At 44.5% G+C, this 21,396-nt stretch overlaps 1 protein-coding gene across 1 annotated transcript in view; it reads right to left on the bottom strand.

The window, feature by feature from the left end:
• Positions 1–21,396, bottom strand: part of LOC311111121 (transient receptor potential cation channel subfamily M member 7-like) — a 72,529-nt gene that overhangs the window by 14,009 nt on the left and 37,124 nt on the right. The window contains exons 17-30 of the mRNA XM_084153807.1: positions 20,810–21,038; positions 20,425–20,580; positions 19,535–19,678; positions 15,235–15,363; positions 14,561–14,812; positions 11,867–12,041; positions 10,101–10,233; positions 9,751–9,935; positions 9,237–9,369; positions 8,197–9,044; positions 1,717–1,811; positions 1,206–1,302; positions 988–1,067; positions 842–879 (exon numbers count right to left, since the gene is read on the bottom strand). Of these exons, the coding sequence (XP_084009933.1) occupies positions 842–879; positions 988–1,067; positions 1,206–1,302; positions 1,717–1,811; positions 8,197–9,044; positions 9,237–9,369; positions 9,751–9,935; positions 10,101–10,233; positions 11,867–12,041; positions 14,561–14,812; positions 15,235–15,363; positions 19,535–19,678; positions 20,425–20,580; positions 20,810–21,038 (2,694 nt within the window). The remainder of the gene's footprint in view (positions 1–841; positions 880–987; positions 1,068–1,205; positions 1,303–1,716; positions 1,812–8,196; positions 9,045–9,236; positions 9,370–9,750; positions 9,936–10,100; positions 10,234–11,866; positions 12,042–14,560; positions 14,813–15,234; positions 15,364–19,534; positions 19,679–20,424; positions 20,581–20,809; positions 21,039–21,396) is intronic.

The raw sequence follows: 21,396 nt of genomic DNA on the forward strand, positions 1-21,396 counted from the left end.
AGATAGAGATCATTACTTGGAAATAACATGTTTTTGCATGGACATTGCCATTGAGGACTTCCACCATTTTAAAGTAGTCAACTTGGTGGGACTTCCTATGGGTTAAGGAAGGATCACACAATTCCATCCAGGTCATCAGGAGGGATCAGCCAATGAATTATACTTGTGAGCAAATGTTCCATAACTGCATGTGGCAGTAAAATCGCCAAGATTGGCTTTATACCTGTTCAAACAACACACTACAGGTGTCAGTATGCCCCCTTTCAGTTTGTTTACCAACTCATAGAAGTAGTGGAAGAAGAAAATGGACTACTCTAAAATGGAGAAGGCCTCAATGGCGCTGCCCATGCCCTCACAGACGCCATAAAGGGACTGATACAAAGATGTGTTGTCCAAGTCTATGATCCACCTCTACAGCTGATACTACACAACACATTAACCTATACAGTAGAACAGTAGTAGTACAACACTGTTCACCTATTCATTAACGAACTAACACTTTCATAGATTCTGAAGCTATAATGCAGGGAGCCTACGAACCACCCACTCACCCTAACCCTAATGGCTGTGTTGGAAATGTGATTGGAACATTGTTTCCTGTCACCATGGTAATGGTAAGCCAGGCTTGGCCCAGGGTTACGAGCCACGCTGTGGAAACACTGAACTGATCAACAATCAAGAGATCTATTATACTCTACTAGACCCACGGCTGTAGGTGAATGAATCTACTCTACTCTTCCAGGGCTGTAAGATCCAGGGCTGTAAGATCCAGGGCTCTAAGTATAAGTGGACCCCAGCTGAAAAACCAGGATGAAGGTAGGAATGCATGTCAGGTACTTACAGACTGCTGGCCTGAGCTGTCTTGACCTGAGCCCTCTCCTGAGGAGACAGGAAAACATACCAGTCAGTCAGTCAGTTATACAGTCAGAAGTGATTTCAGGATCTGAAGGGGTGTGAGACATCATATAGTTATGGAACAGTTCTCACCAGTAGTAGTGCAGCTCGGGGGTCTTCTTGGATGAGGATGTCTTCCGCTGACACTCTGCTCCTTTCTCTCTTACTCAGAGCTGCAGAGACACACAACAACCAAAGACACTTACAGTTAACAGACATGGTATACATGTCGTTGACCTCTGGCAGGTCTTGTCAGGGTTCTGCAATGTATTCATGTGTCTAGCAACACATCTCTAACTTCCTGGACTTACAGGAGTCTGGGTGGAGGAAGGAGGGACTCCGGTCAAACTCAGTGAAGCCAGCGTACGAGTTGACCGTCCTCATATTACCTTGGCCTTCAGGATGACCCTGTAGACAGAGAGAAAGACACACCGACATCAGTATCTAGGAGCAACTTCCTCCTACTGGGCTCTGCTGATGAGATCAGTTTTCTTGTTTTTCACATAGTGAGGCTAAGGTTAGGATTTGTGGGGACAATGTGTTTGGACAGGAAGCCATTGAGGAATTCTGGTTTGTTCTGTGGAAGTGTCTCTGTGATGTTTCATGTAAATAAATTGATCACATGGAACTAAACTGCTCTGCCCCCTGCCCTGGTAGAAATATCGAACTAGAACTAACAGGTTCTGGTTTTTAAAATGGTCATAACAATGACTAACATTCTACCAACCAACAACCACTTCCCAAACGGGAACTAAGCGAAAGTAAATAACTGCCTCAATACCTAGGAGGAACACACACACGTAATCCCACATACTCTCTCACCTGTTCCCTGTGCCGTGTGGCTGGGCTGAGCTGTCTGGAGGAGATGTCTCTGGGGAAGGAGCGCTGCAGGTCCAGGTGCAGGTTGTCTTTATGACCTGGAGGACCAGAACACTGTTAGTCAGACAGATACATAGACAGCATCACACCAGGGGTGGCCAACACTGGTCCTGGAAGGCTGCAGAGTCGCAGGCTTTTTTGTTGGGGTTAATTTCAATTCAAATTTGATAACTTCCTGAATTAAAATGGAATTGACCCCAACCCTGACCCAGGTCAGGGGTTGGCCACACCTGGTTCTGTGCCTTAGAGAGAACATCTTAGACCTCTTGGACAGTCACTGGAAGACAGATGGACGGAGGGTAGGTACCTCAACCTTTCACCTTTCCATGTGACAAACCCTTTAACCAATACAGACAAATTCAGGAAAGGGTGCAAATCTCAACCAACCAATCAATCAATCCATGGTGATACAGTCACAACCCTGTCCCCTGCAACCAGAGGCCAACACCCCAACGACGTTAGACAAGACAAAAGGTGGACACACTAATTGACAGGGAGAGAGCGAGAGCGAGAGAGAAAGAAAGAGACAGATCTGAAAGAGAGACAATGACGACAAGTCAATTACAAAGCTGATCCTAGCACCCTACATCCCTGGCACTTCTTCCTAGGTAACGTCCCAAATCACACCCTGCTCTCTATGTAGTGCACTACCGCGTTCATACCTAAGTGGAAAGGTGGTAATTACCAGTTGTGAAGTTAATAACAGTTGGAGGTGTTCACGTGCTTTCAACTCGTTGAGAAACACAGATTGGCTAATGGCCAACAAGTGGTGTCAACCATAAACTAAATGTACAGCTATCATGCTTGTAAACATATTATATAGTTTTCAAAAATCATATTAGTAAATAGCTTTTTATGAATAATTGTTACATTTTACTGAAAGTGCTGTTATCAAAGTCAGAGATCAGCATGTGCGAGAAGTCGGAGCTCAGGGATGAGACAAGTTTCCCACCAGTAATTATTGAGTTGGAGGGGCGTTCAACTGGATGATACTGCAGGCTGCCGGTAGCAAATAAATTATCATTAACTTACAGTATTCTGTGTGCAATTCCAATAATTGTTTCTATTATACCAGATGCATGTCCTTGAACCAATTATTTTACAAACTTATTTTACAAAAAATAGGTGCAAGGACATATATCTGTGTAATAGAAGCAATTATTCGTACTATGATTGTTTTGGATAAAAATAAATTCTCACGAATATTGACCACAAAGATTGCCATTTTCCCATTGACTATAATGAGGTATCCTGCTTTCTGGATAAAACAGCCTGCAGTATCCCGATCTGCCTTAAACATCATGGCTTCAATGTAAGGGGTCAACTGTTCCCCCTCATTTTTCCCAGACGTATGTGCTAAATTGGCCTACCAACTTCCCACTTGGTTATGAACGCAGCATTATTCCCCGTTGCTGACTAAGTGCCAATTTATGCTTGATCCACAAATGTGGTCGGAGGCGCCGTATGGATAGTGTGACGCAATTGCGGAGCCTCCGGAGGCATGCAGAGGCCAAATTGAGCTCTGCATCCCGTGCGCCTCTCAAATGTTGTAATTTTCCGTATAGCTCAGCATTGACATGATTGGTTGACGGTAGGTGAGGGTGGGAGGGCCTGTATAAACACAAACTCACTTCCTTAACAGCTCTGCGCTGCTTCGCGAAATGTAAGAAGTATGAATGCCCTGACGTCTGTAGAGGCCGTACCACCATAAATGCTGCATGGCCAATGCAGACGTCAGATTGACCATGCAGCGTCTTTAAAAGGTCCCCCTTAGCCAAATCAGACGTACGTAGGGGAAGTGAAGGGAACAAATTACAATAGTTAGTTCTGAGGTGATTTTGATTCCCACTTTACAGCAGACTGCTGTAACCGTTTAGCTGTAAAGTAAATATCTGTTGTATATGTAACATACCAGCATGTGACCTGTATAAGTGGCTAAGAAGAGTTGATGACAGTGACGAGACCCGAGCCCTATACTACAAAGAAGAGTTAGCGAGGTAAGTGTGGTCAACTCGGAGCTCAATTTTGGATAACCGGTCATACAAAAGTGGCTCACCTTTTAGCCAGGTAGGTTTATATGGCAACGAATCCTTCAGACCTAACGTGCTCAGGGGAAGGCTAACTCATGGCTAAATCCATTTATCCTGAATGAAGTGTCTGAGCCTCGAGTTGAGGACTAATGAAATTAGATTCCATCCCTCTCGCAAAGACTGTCGTCATCCCCTTCATTTGAGGAAGATGACTGATTAAATATTTTATTTTAATTTAAACTTTTTCTATAGTAATATTCAAAATACAGATCACATTACACATTTAGTAATGACAGCATGCATTTGAAAGTGCACGCAGACTAAAACCTTTGTATGATTTTCTAAAATTATTGTATCGATAGGTGGGGGAAAAGGTGCTCGTGCATTGATAGGCATACCAAAGCACAAAGACGGCATTAACTATACTTAATAAAATAATCACGGCACCTATTTCACATCATAGCCTGCTGAATTTGCAAGATAACTTTTCTTTCATGTTGATTTTGGCAAAAATTAAAATGTGAGCATTGTCTCAATTAAGAGTTTGGCGTTCGACTAGCCATGTGCGACATGCACGTACAGTTAACTGAAGTGATGTGGGCGATGAAACTACAAAAAGCCATTATTTTCCAATGGAAAAGAAGCTAAGTGGGCGGGGGAATGTTGGCTGATGAGAGCATGGGCGAGGGACGTGAACAGGGCGGGACCAAAGTTGGGGAAACAGGAACATTTATGCAAATACTCTGCAACATCACCCTTGACCAATTGAAGCTCAGTATAGCTTCCAGTCCCTAATGGATTGGCTGTTGATATCTAGCACTACCTAGCTTGCTAGCACCCACACGAGGGCGAAGGGCGAGGTAGAATACAAGTGTAGTTAAAACATACTGACAGTGCATTTCCATATAACAAGATGGGGGCGATGAAACAACCTTGCTTGATAGCACCCACATTAGGGTGAAGCTAGAGTGGCTATCCCGAATTATCGTGTTATGTGGAAATCCCCTCTGAGCTTGCTTGCGTTAGCTGCATGATCAATATCCACCTTAGTATGGATGAAGCCTGAGCTTGAATGTGAAGCTAACTGAAACTTTATAGAAGCCTGAGTAGTTCTAGCTTCAAATTGTAGTATACCTCTAAGATAGCGTCTAAGATGTGTCCTCCTGAGTGGTGCAGTGGTCTAAGGCACTGCATCGCAGTGCTAGCTGTGCCACTAGAGATCCTGGTTCGAATCCAGGCTCTGTCGTAGCTGGCCGCGACCGGGAGAACCATGGGGCGGCGCACAATTGGCCCAGCGTCGTCCAGGGTAGGGGAGGGAATGGCCGGCAGGGATGTAGCTCAGTTGGTAGAGCATGGCATTTGCAACGCCAGGGTTGTGGGTTCGATTCCAGTATAACAAATAAAATAAAAAAATGTATGCACTCACTAACTGTAAGTCGCTCTGGATAAGAGCGTCTGCTAAATGACTAAAATGTAAATGTAAATGTAATAGCGACTCAAGATACCGGCAATTCTACAGTTTCCTCTGGGTCCTGTCTGAAGGTACAATGCGAAGCTAGCTAATATTTGCCGCTAGCTAGCCAACACCAGCTAGATAACTAGCGTAGCAAGCCATCTCCATAAGAGGCAGAGACATGTATATTGTAAGTACACTACCGTGTGTCAAAGTAGTTTATATCGAGCTCAGATATCAACCTGATATCGCTAGCTCTCTGTTTCCCACTACCGCACTGGCTACAGACCGCCCTCGCCTGCATTGGAACTCCCGCTTCCAGAAAACACATGCACATTTGCACACAGAAGCGCGAGGACTGCTCTTCCTCATCTAGTCCCTGTTAAGGTACGAAGCACAGGCCTGCAATGTAGTAAGACTATATAAAGTTTCAGAGCTGTGAATATATAAAGTGGGGAGAACATGTATTTGATACACTGCCGATTTTGCAGGTTTTCCTACTTACAAAGCATGTAGAGGTCTGTAATATTTATCATAGGTACACTTCAACTGTGAGAGACGGAATCTAAAACAAAATTCCAGAAAATCACATTGTATGATTTTTAAGTAATTCATTTGCATTTTATTGCATGACATAAGTATTTGATCACCTACCAACTAGTAAGAATTCCGGCTCTCACAGACCTGTTAGTTTTTCTTTAAGAAGCCCTCCTGTTCTCCACTCATTACCTGTATTAACTGCACCTGTTTGAACTCGTTACCTGTATAAAAGACACCTGTCCACACACTCAATCAAACAGACTCCAACCTCTCCACAATGGCCAAGACCAGAGGGCTGTGTAAGGACATCAGGGATAAAATTGTAGACCTGCACAAGGCTGGGATAGGCTACAGGACAATAGGCAAGCAGCTTGGTGAGAAGGCAACAACTGTTGGCGCAATTATTAGAAAATAGAAGAAGTTCAAGATGATGGTCAATCACCCTCGGTCTGGGGCTCCATGCAAGATCTCACCTCGTGGGGCATCAATGATCATGAGGAAGGTGAGGGATCAGCCCAGAACTACACGGCAGGACCTGGTCAATAACCTGAAGAGAGCTGGGACCACAGTCTCAAAGAAAACCATTAGTAACACACTATGCCGTCATGAATTAAAATCCTGCAGCACACGCAAGGTCCCCCTGCTCAAGCCAGCGCATGTCCAGGCCCCGTCAGAAGTTTGCCAATGACCATCTGGATGATCCAGAGGAGGAATGGGAGAAGGTCATGTGGTCTGATAAGACAAAAATAGAGCTTTTTGGTCTAAACTCCACTCGCCGTGTTTGGAGGAAGAAGGATGAGTACAACCCCAAGAACACCATCTCAACCGTGAAGCATGGAGGTGGAAACATCATTCTTTGGGGATGCTTTTCTGCAAAGGGGACAGGACGACTGCACCGTATTGAGGGGAGGATGGATGGGGCCATGTATCGCGAGATCTTGGCCAACAACCTCCTTCCCTCAGTAAGAGCATTGAAGATGGGTTGTGGCTGGGTCTTCCAGCATGATAACGACCTGAAACACAGCCAGGGCAACTAAGGAGTGGCTCTGTAAAAAGCATCTCAAGGTCCTGGAGTGGCCTAGCCAGTCTCCAGACCTGAACCCAATAGAAAATCTTTGGAGGGAGCTGAAAGTCCGTATTGACCAGCGACAGCCCCGAAATCTGGAGAAGGTCTGTATGGAGGAGTGGGCCAAAATCCCTGCTGCAGTGTGTGCAAACCTGGTCAAGACCTACAGGAATAGTATGATCTCTGTAATTGCAAACAAAGGTTTCTGTACCAAATATTATGTTCTGCTTTTCTGATGTATCAAATACTTATGTCATGCAATAAAATGCAAATTAATTACTTAAAAATCATACAATGTGATTTTCTGGATTTTTGTTTTAGATTCCGTCTGTCACAGTTGAAGTGTACCTATGATAAAAATTACAGACCTCTACATGCTTTGTAAGTAGGAAAACCTGCAAAATCGGCAGTGTATCAAATACTTGTTCTCCCCACTGTATAAGGTTGCAACTGTTTATTGAATGTGCATGTTTTACTGGTGAATGACAATGAGTTGTTGCTATGAGTTTATGAAGTTTATTGATTGAGCATGATGCCATACTGATTGGTTTATTTTGAAGTCTATTGATTAAGCATGGTCCCATATCAGGTTATGCTCAGTGTATTTGAATAGGGTTTGAGAACACACCTGTGGTTATTTCATTTTAGTTAGACCCCAGAACACCCCTTTATACCAACAACCATACTTCACCCTGGTTAGGAAAAGGTGTGTTACAGGTGAAAGGTAGAGAGTGATCTGAGATTTGCCCATTGCCAACTTAAACTCAGACTGAGACTCAAACCTCTATCTCTGGTAGTGTCCCTCCTGTCACTTCTCAGATGGGCTTCAGTCCTTCTTTCCCCCTGCTGAGGGGCCCCCGGCTGGGCCACGGGGCCTGAGGACCCCACCTCTCTGGTCCTCTGGCAGCGGGGTCTCCTGGGCACCACTGCAGGGGCCAGGGTGCAGCCTGGGAGGGGGCTGTTCCTGTGAGCGTCAGCATGCGGCGAGGGGGCGGCCTGACGGGTGGTCTCAGGAGCCAATGGAAGCTCAGCGTTTCTGCCCTGACCACCAATCAGAACTCCTTCGGATCTTCCCTCATCATTGCAAAATGCCTCATTCACATACCCCTCCCCCTCTGCCCTCCCCTCCCTCTCACACATCCCTTTCGCCCTCCCCCCTCTCTCACTCCTCCTCCTCTCCAACTCACCCCTCCCCTCCTTCTCACCAATTCCCTCCCGTTTCTCAATGGAAGCAGGCAGGCAAATGGGGCGAGCAATGTCAGAAGTCTTGGACACAACAATAGTGGGGTACACACAGCTAGTGTCTTCGTCTTTCTCCTCACACTTATACTTACCAACAAACGCACCAAACTCTACAGCAAAGGCAGAGGTGGAAGCAGAGGTTGTGTCTTTGTCTGGCAGAGGCAGGCTGAGTTCTGGGTGGCTGGAGCCGAAGGGCTGGGAGGGGGTAGAGCTGACGTAGAAAGCAGCCCCAGCAGAGGGCACGCTGGGCAGGCTGGAGGGGCAGTCGGAGAGGCCCGGCTGCTCTGGACGGGTCAGCTGCCACTGGGTGAAGGAGTGGCCGCGTAGCCGCAGCTCTGGAGGACTGACAGTAGGGGGTGCTGGAGCTGGGACGAGGGAGAAGGCACTGTGACTGGCACTGGCGCTGCCACCTGTGGAGGATCCAGCCTCTATAGCAGCAGTAGCTTGGTGCCCCAGCCCAGCCCAGTCTCCTCTTTGCTCTGGGGGACTGAGCGTCAGGGGCGGGTTTGAGTCCAACCCCATTCCCATCTCAGGAGGCCTCCTCCCCAGCCCCAGCATCTCCAACCTCCCTTCCACCCCACTCCCAAACAGAGAATCAGCCAAGTTGCCCCCCACCACCACCCCGGACACCTGGGGGAAAGACGAACCGAAGTAGGCCCCCACGCTGCGTTTGACCCCCTTGGATTGGGGGTTAGGGTCCTGGGGGGTGGGGGCCAGGCTGGGGGCAAAGTTCTTGGACAGACTGAGCTCCCTGGTGATCTGGTTGTGGACCTTGCTGGCCTCAGAGGCCCTCTGGGCGGTCAGGGTCTTCAGGGTGTCCACTGTCAGAGCTGACAGGTCCTGGAGGTGGCCGATCTGGGAGTCCAGCGTGTGGAGGGAACGCTTGATGAAGTTCACTCTATTTCCGACCTCCTTCAGCTGGATACACATCGTCTCAACCCTGAGGAGATAAAGGGGGAAAAAATCTAGATCTATTGAATATTGAACTTTGTTGATATGTTGCCATAGAGTTCAACATTCACTATTCAATTAACCTCCTAATCCTCTTATGTTATATAGACACTATGACTGTTACTGTCAATGTAAGAGTAAAATAACAACTGTGGTGAGCGGTAACTATTGTAACAGTTACCTGTCAGAGGTGAGGCGGATGCGCTCTTCGCTCCCTGAGTGGAACTGGTCGTTTTTCTCATGGAAGTACGTCTCCACACACTGCTCCTCAAAGTCATGGAGCTTCTTCTGATCCTCCTCCGTTAGAAACAACTCTGGAGGGAGGAGGTAGGGAAGGAAGGAAAGAGGGGGAAAAAGGGAGAGGATGAAGAGTTTAGTTTCAACAAACCATTTTACAGATCTCAATGTAACTTCTGGTAAACATTTTCAAATAACTTATTGTAGCTGCATATCTTTTTGCTGATAAACTAGAGAGCCCTGGGACACCTATATACGTTTTATAGTCTGTTCATAGACTACTGGTGTCCCCCAGAGCTCGGTACTAGGTCCTCTCTTGTTCTAGCTGATCACATTTTTTTACATTTACATTTTAGTCATTTAGCAGACGCTCTTATCCAGAGCGACTTACAGGAGCAGATCACCAAGTGGTTCTGTCATATCTGCATTTTAGAGAGATAAATGGGTAGTTCCCGTACTTGGTCCGTAAGAGTGACTGTCCTTCTTCCTCTTGTGACAGATGCAGGAGAAGAAAGAGACTAGGTGAGAGAGGAGGATGAGGGGAGGAGGGAGGACTGGCTTCTCATGGTAGGCCATGACGAAATGATACCTCTGATACTTCCATACCAGATTACTGATTGACATCACTTGGAGGTACACATTACTGAGGAGAAGAGAGAGAGATTGCAAAATGGATATACACAGTGATGTAGAAATCGGGGAAAAACATGATAATAATAATGTTATTAATGAATAATAATGAGAATAGTATTGGTCACAGCAGAGTGCTCTACAGAACACCGGTGTGTGTGTGTGTGTGTAGTCTTACTTGAAGAAGGCGATGAGAAGGTTAACTATCAGTATGTATTGGACAAAGAGGTAGACTGCTTGTAGGAACGGAGTGATCCACACTGAAGCTGAGCACAGGTTTTTCACATTCGGTTCACTATTATTGGCACACACTGTGGAGAGAGGGGACTGGGTCAGACACACACACGCGGTGCTTCACACATCAAAACACAAAAAACACACGCACTTACATTCACACACATCCCAAACACACAGTGACAAGTGTAGATCATTCTCACACACACATACACACACAAACTACAGCTCTAAGCTCCATGGACTGGTTTTGCACAGCCAGATTAAGCTTTCTACTTTTTTTTTCATATGTCTCTACAGAAATTATATATATTTTTTGTCTAGGAGTAAACATCATTTGGGTCAGTAAAACCAGCGACTACCATCTAAATAGTGGAATAACATTTCATACTACTGCACCGTATCTACTGCTACTGTATGCATTATGCTCTGTATATCAACAGGTAGTCTCTTCCCACAGCCGCTGTATCTCCCACACAACTGGGGTGGAGCTCCCTGAGTCTGATGAGCGAGACAGGTAGCTGCGATTATTATATATTACAGAATGTATCTTCTGTAAATATCACTACTCAATATCATAATACACTATCTCACATGTGCTCTATGCAACAAATCTAAAATGTCACTTAGTCACGCAGTTATGTCAATAGGAGACTAAGTGAAAAGTCGCCTTAACTGGAAGTAAGGATTTACCCCCATGTGTTCAACAATGTTTACTAAATGTTACAGGATCTGAGGCATTTGACACTGGTTCCTACTTCACAGTAGGGCCGTTTCAAAACACGTTTTTTTTGCAGAAATGCCTTCTTGAACATGTGAACTTTTATCTGCCTTAATTACAAACTTGTATGGGATTCGTAAATATGAATAAAAATCTCAAATGTGCCTAGTTTAGCCAAGGAGAAAGCACTGATACAGGGAGAAAGACAGGATCCTTCCTGGCTAGTCATAATTGGCTGAGATTTTAGAGTGGTTGGGTATGCTGAGATACAATTCCTGATTGGTCTGTCATGTCACAGGCTTCTGTCTATAATAGAATGGGCTCTTCTCTGGTAAGTATATAGATCATCTTTACCACAGATTTTTGGAAAGATAAAGCTATGGACAACTGCAAAAGTGTTGCTACAGCTCTCAAAAACATTGCTGCCCTGAATTTAGCTGGGTTTAAGTAGAGAGACTACTTTCTGGAGGACAATGCCATGCTGACTCCCATGTTTCCTCCAACTACAGTGTACGATACACCATTTTGAAGCACTGAGCCTGTACTTTAAGCAAATCACTTACATTTGACATGCCTCGAGAGAAATCTGGACACGTGTACAATAACCTAAACTAAAGCCCTGATTGGTTAATAGCTGTTGTTCCCTACAATTGCTGGCTATACCTCCCCTAACAGGGGCCAACTGGCTGTGTCCACAATCAACTCCTAGCCCCTACCTCCTAGGGACTTGATTACTTATGAAAGAACTGGATAGGCATAGTGAAACGTATGCCTCTCCAACCAAGGGACTAGCATCTCAATCTATACTCTAAATAGATTTTGTAACACAGCGACTGTGTGAGGTGACTGTGTGGTGCGAGGCGTTGATTAGACCAAACATGGGTTTTTGATTGATTTCCAGTGCTAATCAGCTTCTCATGCCGTGGTGAGAATCCTTAAGAAAACTCTCTTACCATCGTAGTCGTTTATACTAGGCTCGTCTTCCTTACCGTCGATTTCATATGCATACACTTCCCCGTACATCATCCAGTATGGCTGGAAGACCACGTCTTTGAGCAGCGTCCAACTGGGCTCCTCATTTGGGTACAGGATGGCTTTTCGGGGCACACCATAACTCAACAACACCACCGCCATGATCACCACAATATAAAACATATTGGCCACCTAGAGGAATATATATATATATATATACACATACACACACACACACACACACACAATCATTATCCTATACATTATCATTATCCTATTATATACACACATTATTACAGGATGGCTTTCATGCCATAACGCAACAACACCAGCGCCACCTAGAGGAATATACACATTATCCTATACATTATCACAACAACATAAAACATGCTGGCCATCTGTATGAATAGATACATTACCACCACTATATTAAGGGCATGTACATGCAGTTAACCAGGTCTATAAACGTCCAAGTTCCCAGAAAATACTGAGAGAATTTCCAGACTCAGAATGAAAAGAACTGGTGCTAGTCTATCAAAACATGTTGTTGATAGTAGACATTATTGCCACTATGCAAAACATGTTGATATATAGAGGTAACTGCCAAATTAAAGGAAACACTTGCGTAAATGTGGGATACAAAGTATATTGAAAGCAGGTGTGGTTCCTGAGTTAATTAAGCAATTAACATACAAATAAAAATGCCCAGTTGCCATTCTTTTGGCTACCATGGCTAGAAGATATCTTTCTTGACTTTGAAAGAGGGGTCTGAAAAGAGTATAAGGAGTTTAAAGTGTGTGTGTGTGTGTGTCAGTCACCAGATCTCAACCCAATTGAACACTAATGGGAGATTCTGGAGCGGTGCCTGAGACAACATTTTCCACCACCATCAACAAAACACCATTCTAGCTCCAACAGGGCAGTATAATCTAGCAATACAATAACAATACATACATAATCCGAAAACATAAAAAATAAAAAAATAAATTAAGAAATATCAGAAGGAGCAATATCAGAGTCCGGAATATAAATAGTGTGCGTAGAAAACTCCTCCCACTTCCCTCCTACCCTGGAGCGGAGCCTGCCACCTATTGGTCCCCACACACCTCATTCAATGTAATCAACCAGATCATGTCCACATGAAAGAGCCAGGGCTACCCCTTTAAATACCCCCACCTGCAATCATTATCCTCTTTCAAACCAAACCAGCATGGAACCCTAGAGATGTGCTATTGAGTGAAAACCATCCAATCTACCTTCATACATTACCTAAATAAGTTGGTCAAAGGCTACCCTCCTCTCACCTTGTTCTTAAGGGCACTCCACAGTGATTTCACAGTCTAAGCAAACAAACCTCCGTCGGATTGGTTGCGGATCCGTTGCGTAGACTGTGTAGAGCCTTTTACAGACACACATTGTTCCCTTAGTTTCTTTGCGCTATTTTTCAGTGTGTATGGACAGTATATGAATAGAAAAGATGTGTACAGCAGTAGTTACTGTATATAGGATTAACCATGACTAGAATACAGTATTTACATTTAAATTGGGTAGAGCTCTGCTACTTGACCCCGACGGGCCCCAACATTAGGGCCAGGTGGGGCCTGTTTCTTCATCAATAACTACGGGCAGGGCTCAGGTATCACTAAATTGATCACTAATATTTGGAAGCGGAGCCATTTGCGCGTGTTCTACTGCGCAGTACAGTCATATCTGACTAAGATCATACCATGGTGTCAGAAGTGCTTCAACCTCGTCAAATATATACGACAGGAGAGATTATTTCAGAGAAAATAATAATGTTCCTTGAGTTTTGTCAGAGTTTAGAGAATGCTCTCTTATGTCTCTTCATTGAGCAGAGCAGCCCAAGTGGAGCCGTTGCTATGGCTACTCGCAGTGTACATGCACAGAGCAAGCTTCGCGCAGGGAGCGAGTGACAGACAGAGAGGAGCAGCTAAGGGATTTACTAACAGAGGAAGTTATTTCTGGTTTCGGGCAGGGCCGGCTCTTAATTTGGCAGAAGCAATCGGGCCTGGGTAGGGTAAGGCCTGAACGTCGCGAGCATGGGTAGAGCTTGGACTTAAAATTCATGCCTGTGCAGGGCTCTAAAAGTGGGTAAAACAGTATGTAAACATTGTTAAAGTGACTAGTGTTCAATGTCTCTATATGTTGGTGTTTCCTTTATTTTGGCAGTTACCTGTACAATGTCAGCTCTATATTTAATATAATGTAATTGTAATAGACAATTGAATTGACAACTCAATTGTAATAGATAGACATTATCATCACTATATAAAATATGTTGATATACATTATCACTGATATATAAAACATTTAGATATTTACATTTTAGTCATTTAGCAGACGCTCTTATCCAGAGCGACTTACAGTTAAGTGAGTACAAACATTATTATTATTATTATTTTTTTTTTCATACACAAAGGCCATGCTCTACCAACTGAGCTACATCCCTGCCGGCCATTCCCTCCCCTACCCTGGACGACGCTGGGCCAATTGTGTGCCGCCCCATGGGTCTCCAGGTCGCAGCCGGCTACGACAGAGCCTGGATTCGAACCAGGATCTCTAGTGGCACAGCTAGCACTGCGATGCAGTGCCTTAGACCACTGCGCCACTCGGGAGATATACATTGAAATGTATATTACACAGTTGAAAAATTAATTTGGATTAGGAAAGCATTCGAAAAAAATACTCACCATTTTACCGATCATCATCACATACGGTCCTGCTTGCTGGTTGACTGCCAGAATATCTAGGAGTCTCACGTACCAGAAGATGATATTCAAGCAATACACAGTCCGGCCCGGGACAAGCACATCCTCTCCTCCTATCCTCAATCCAAAGCCCACAAAGAAGGTGACAATAGCCAGGAAGTCTGAGAGGTTAAAATAGTCACTGAACCATACTTTAACCTTCTGGCTAATCTTCCCAGCTTCAGACATAAACATCTACAAAGAAAGAAACAGAACAGAAAACAGGACACAGAAATAGGAGATGAGTGCATCGCGTAAACTGAGAGCTCAAATCAAATCAACAATAACATGCAGACAGAAAAAATGTAAACAAATAGTGATAGAAATTGAGAGATATTCTACCAACGTGAATGGGGGCTCAGTACTTCTCTGTTTAAGCTGTCGACTAGAAGAATAAGGAATAAGGACCTTTTTTAAAGCAAACTGAACTATACTAAATTGTATTGAATCCTCTGAGAGCCAAAGATAGCTGGGTAAGTGTCTTGTCCTTCTCATACTAATGAAGGGAACATTCCCTACAGAGTGCACTGTCAAAAGCAGTGCACTATATAGTAAAAACGGTGCCAATTGGAACATAACCATATTGACCTAGAGAGTAGGGAGCAGCATTAGCGTACCTCTCGTATCTTCTCGATGGCGGAGGTGAATATGTAGAGGATGACCACCCACTCTTGAGGAGACGGAAACTCGGGCATCCGGACCAGAACCACAAACGAGTACAGCATCAGAAAGCCCAGGTACGCCAGCTAGCCAGGAGACAACACTTACCTTTACACAGGCTATTATACAGACCCACGATACACACCTTTACATACCTAACACAGGCTATTATACAGACCCACGATACACACCTTTACATACCTAACACAGGCTATTATACAGACCCACGACACACAGCTTTACATACCTAACACAGGCTATTATACAGACCCACGACACACAGCTTTACATACCTAACACAGGCTATTATACAGGCCCACGATACACACCTTTACATACCTAACACAGGCTATTATACAGGCCCACGATACACACCTTTACATACCTAACACAGGCTATTATACAGGCCCACGACACACAGCTTTACATACCTAACACAGGCTATTATACAGACCCACGACACACAGCTTTACATACCTAACACAGGCTATTATACAGGCCCACGATACACACCTTTACATACCTAACACAGGCTATTATACAGACCCACGATACACACCTTTACATACCTAACACAGGATATTATACAGACCCACGATACACACCTTTACATACCTAACACAGGCTATTATACAGACCCACGATACACACCTTTACATACCTAACACAGGCTATTATACAGGCCCACGATACACACCTTTACATACCTAACACAGGCTATTATACAGGCCCACGATACACACCTTTACATACCTAACACAGGCTATTATACAGGCCCACGATACACACCTTTACATACCTAACACAGGCTATTATACAGGCCCACGATACACACCTTTACATACTTAACACAGGCTATTATACAGGCCCACGATACACACCTTTACATACCTAACACAGGCTATTATACAGGCCCACGATACACACCTTTACATACTTAACACAGGCTATTATACAGACCCACGATACACACCTTTACATACTTAACACAGGCTATTATACAGACCCACGACACACACCTTTACATACCTAACACAGGCTATTATACAGACCCACGATACACACCTTTACATACCTAACACAGGCTATTATACAGACCCACGACACACAGCTTTACATACCTAACACAGGCTATTATACAGACCCACGACACACAGCTTTACATACCTAACACAGGCTATTATACAGGCCCACGACACACACCTTTACATACTTAACACAGGCTATTATACAGACCCACGACACACACCTTTACATACCTAACACAGGCTATTATACAGACCCACGATACACAGCTTTACATACCTAACACAGGCTATTATACAGACCCACGACACACAGCTTTACATACCTAACACAGGCTATTATACAGACCCACGACACACAGCTTTACATACCTAACACAGGCTATTATACAGACCCACGATACACACCTTTACATACCTAACACAGGCTATTATACAGACCCACGACACACAGCTTTACATACCTAACACAGGCTATTATACAGACCCACGACACACAGCTTTACATACCTAACACAGGCTATTATACAGACCCACGATACACACCTTTACATACCTAACACAGGCTATTATACAGACCCACGACACACAGCTTTACATACCTAACACAGGCTATTATACAGACCCACGACACACAGCTTTACATACCTAACACAGGCTATTATACAGACCCACGACACACAGCTTTACATACCTAACACAGGCTATTATACAGACCCACGACACACAGCTTTACATACCTAACACAGGCTATTATACAGACCCACGACACACAGCTTTACATACCTAACACAGGCTATTATACAGACCCACGACACACAGCTTTACATACCTAACACAGGCTATTATACAGACCCACGACACACAGCTTTACATACCTAACACAGGCTATTATACAGACCCACACCTTTACACACAGCTTTACATACCTAACACAGGCTATTATACAGACCCACGACACACAGCTTTACATACCTAACACAGGCTATTATACAGACCCACGACACACAGCTTTACATACCTAACACAGGCTATTATACAGACCCACGACACACAGCTTTACATACCTAACACAGGCTATTATACAGACCCACAGCTTTACATACCTAACACAGGCTATTATACAGACCCACGACACACACCTTTACATACCTAACACAGGCTATTATACAGACCCACACCTTTACATACCTAACACAGGCTATTATACAGACCCACACCTTTACATACCTAACACAGGCTATTATACAGACCCACACCTTTACATACCTAACACAGGCTATTATACAGACCCACACCTTTACATACCTAACACAGGCTATGATACAGACCCTCGACACACACCTTTACATACCTAACACAGGCTATTATACAGACCCACACCTTTACATACCTAACACAGGCTATGATACAGACCCTCGACACACACCTTTACATACCTAACACAGGTTATTATACAGATCCACAAATGTACGCCAGCTAGCCAGAAGACACACAACACACATACACCTTAATTAGTGTTATCACGATACCAGTACTGTGAAACCAGTAAGGAAGGAAGGAAAGGAAACAAGCTGACTTCATCTCTTGAGGAAAACCGTCCTCATGTTGGAAAAAAACTGCCTTATGTTGTCACAGTCACATTTGTTTATTTTGCAAGCTATAGCACACTGTTTTACAACAGCGCCACAGAAGTCTGCTTTGTGTTTTGTTTTTTTGTCAATGAAAATCTGGTATTGTAGTATTGTGATACTGGTATCGTGACAACACTCACCTTAACACACACACCCCTGTACACCAAGGCTCTAATACAGAATGACCCACATAGAGTAAAGCTGCTATGTGGTTACTAAACCTTTGTCCAAGACAACGCCCTGGGCCCATATTAACATTAAAAGTGCTGATCTAGGATCAGGTCCCCCCCGTCCATATATTCTTATTTAATTCATAATCTATATTAGCCCTTTTCAAACCTTTCCCCAGATATTCCAGAATTAGCACACCTGAATCAACTTGTCAACTAATCATCAAGCCCTCGCCGAGGTAAAACAGGTGTGCTAGTTTAGGGCTACCAGAGGAGGGGTTTAAAAAGGCTGATCTGTATGAGTCATTATATCAGCAGTCCTACTTTGTTCCTGGTTTGTGACATACCCCCAGGTCTTTTTAGAGGTGAACACTGTGAGCCTGACTAGTGAAGCTTGAAGTGAAGGAAACTACAGCATTCAACAACACCTCTCAGCCATTATACAGAACCCCCCCACCCCCCTAGACATCAGTCATTCTAACTATGGCCCCGGGGGTTAGGTAGGGTGTGTGGGGCAGTTGGCGGGCCATGACTAAACTGAGACTGATCAGTGTTGGGATCAGTGCTGACTGAGGCAGGCAGGGGTGATTATGTGGAAGCAGAAATCATGATGTGACAGATATGCAGTCAGAGCAGGATCATTGTGTGGCAGGCAGCATCATTATGTTGATGTTGATTGTGGGGTAGATAAGCGCATTGATCTGGGTACAGCAGCAATAGTTATGTTAAGGCCTGTTCTACTGATGCTATCAGGACATGTAAATGAGGCCAGGGCATCTGGAAAACCACCTGAGGGTACGTGTGTGTGTGTGTGTGTGAGAAGTATGCAGGGGGTGGGAGGTAGAGCTCTGGAAAAGTACACACACGCCCCAGCCTCCCTCTGTCCTCTCAACACGAACACGTTTCATGTCAGCCCTCTCTGGTCTCAGAGTACACACACTGGACGAGTTTAGCTTATTTTCAGACCATTACATTACATTGGTTCTAAAGGGAAATCTCCACCCACCCGGGACACCGAGCGATGCAAAACGAACTCATCCACACACACACACACAGGACAGGATACAGGAAATATCCCATGAGGAGAAAGGAAACATCCCTTCCATTCAAGCTGTTTAGCTGCTCCACAGGGAGAACCATGATGGTCAGAACTCTGCTGTACCATTAAACATAGTAGGGCCCAGAGTTTCTGCTGGTCAGTTCACATGGAGGGGGTAGAAGTAGGGTCTAGCGCAGGGTTCTTCAATTCCGGTCCTGGAGGGCCGAAACACCTCTGTTTTTCATCCTCTCCTTCTAATCAGGGGCTAATTCAGACCTGGGACACCAGGTGAGTGCAATTAACTACCAGGTAGAAATGAAAAACAGAAGTGTTTCGGCCCTCCAGGACCGGAATTGAAGAACCCTGGTCTAGCGGCTAGGGTTTCATACCGTGTTGAACCAGAACTTGACGATGGGGGCGTGGTAGAAGGCGTAGAACTTCCTGGTTAGAGGAAGTCTTCGGGAGCGGACCTGTGTCTCCGCCTCATCCTTCACCTCCACGTTGTCATCCGCCTTCGCCTCCTTGAACACGTCCTGGAGAAGAATCATGTTTAATAACGCATGTTTAATAGACTGTATAGACATGTACGCATATGTATATGTATGTGTATATGTCCATGTATATACATGTAGACTGAAAAGACTACAGCACCAGAAATTAAGAAACCATCAATTAAGCGAGAACTGCAGTCCAACCCTCTCTCTCATATAACTACCCCTCATAGCTAAATTCCAGGACCATCATAGCTACCCCTCACAGCTAAATCCCCAGGACCATCATAGCTACCCCTCCGAGCTAAATCCCCAGGACCATCATAGCTACCCCTCAGAGCTAAATCCCAGGACCATCATAGCTACCCCTCACAGCTAAATCCCCAGGACCATCATAGCTACCCCTCACAGCTAAATCCCCAGGACCATCATAGCTACCCCTCATAGCTAAACCCCAGGACCATCATAGCTACCCCTCACAGCTAAATCCCCAGGACCATCATAGCTACCCCTCACAGCTAAATCCCCAGGACCATCATAGCTACCCCTCAGAGCTAAATCCCCAGGACCATCATAGCTACCCCTCACAGCTAAATCCCCAGGACCATCATAGCTACCCCTCATAGCTAAGCCCCAGGACCATCATAGCTACCCCTCATAGTTAAATACCAGGACCATCAGAATACCAGTAGCACCAGTGTACATGCCAGAACAGACACAGTAAGATAAGAAAATACAACATAAACTAAGATAACAGATGTGATGAACTCTGTCATATTGATTCTGACCATCTGTATGTTGTCGGTGGTGTTATGGAAGTTGTGTTCGCTATCCTCCATGGTCATTTGATGGGCGTCCTGACTCTGAGGGATGTGGGACATCTCTGCCTTTGTCTTGAACTCCAACAGGAGGATGGCAGGAGGCACCAGGATACTGAGGATCACCTAGAAATATATAGATTATTATATTCAGATTATATTTCGTTTTTATATGTATTTATTATATATTTTTATTTATGTTTACTCAGGAGGGACCAGGAAAATGAGAATGAGAAAAAAATGAGAAAAAAACATAATACATCTATAATAACCGTCTAAGCACAGAGCCCTGTAGAACACCATTATGTGTGTGTGTGTGTGTGTGTGTATACACTGCATTGCTGGGCAGTGTCACCTTGTACCAGGAGTTCTTCCTCATGTTGAGTTGTCCCATCCACATGTCTGACAGCAGCAGCTGGGTACAGGTGTGAGCCACGAAGGGTCGTAACCGTGACGACACTGCCAGCTTCAGACAGGTGCTGTTACTCCAGTTCTTCAGTTCGTAGGTCAGCAGCTTCATCGCCATGGTTTCATCCTGTCTGAACGACTGTTCCAGGAGGTCCACTGCTAGAGTGCCAAATTCACTATAAAATAATAATATCTACATTACTCCAGACATCATCATCATCATCACTGCAAACATGACACGCATAACAGGGTATCAAACTCATTAAAAACACCATCATAAACATCATCATCAGTCACTGCAACACAGCACCTCATTGTCAGCACCTCACTCACAATAATAGTCTGACACATTACATACTAATACTCAGTAATACTCATACTTCAAGTAGCCTTGAGTATTAGTGACTACGTTTTAGTGACTACTAGTAGTAATGCGTCATACTTGGAGTACTCAAAGTATTAGTATGTCATCTGTCACATATTATACTCTGAGAATTAGTGAGGATTGAAGTGTCATAGTTATTTGGTGTGTAA

This window comes from Coregonus lavaretus (assembly GCF_964263955.1).
Source record: "Coregonus lavaretus genome assembly, chromosome: 37".
Classification (NCBI taxonomy): Eukaryota; Metazoa; Chordata; class Actinopteri; order Salmoniformes; family Salmonidae; genus Coregonus; species Coregonus lavaretus.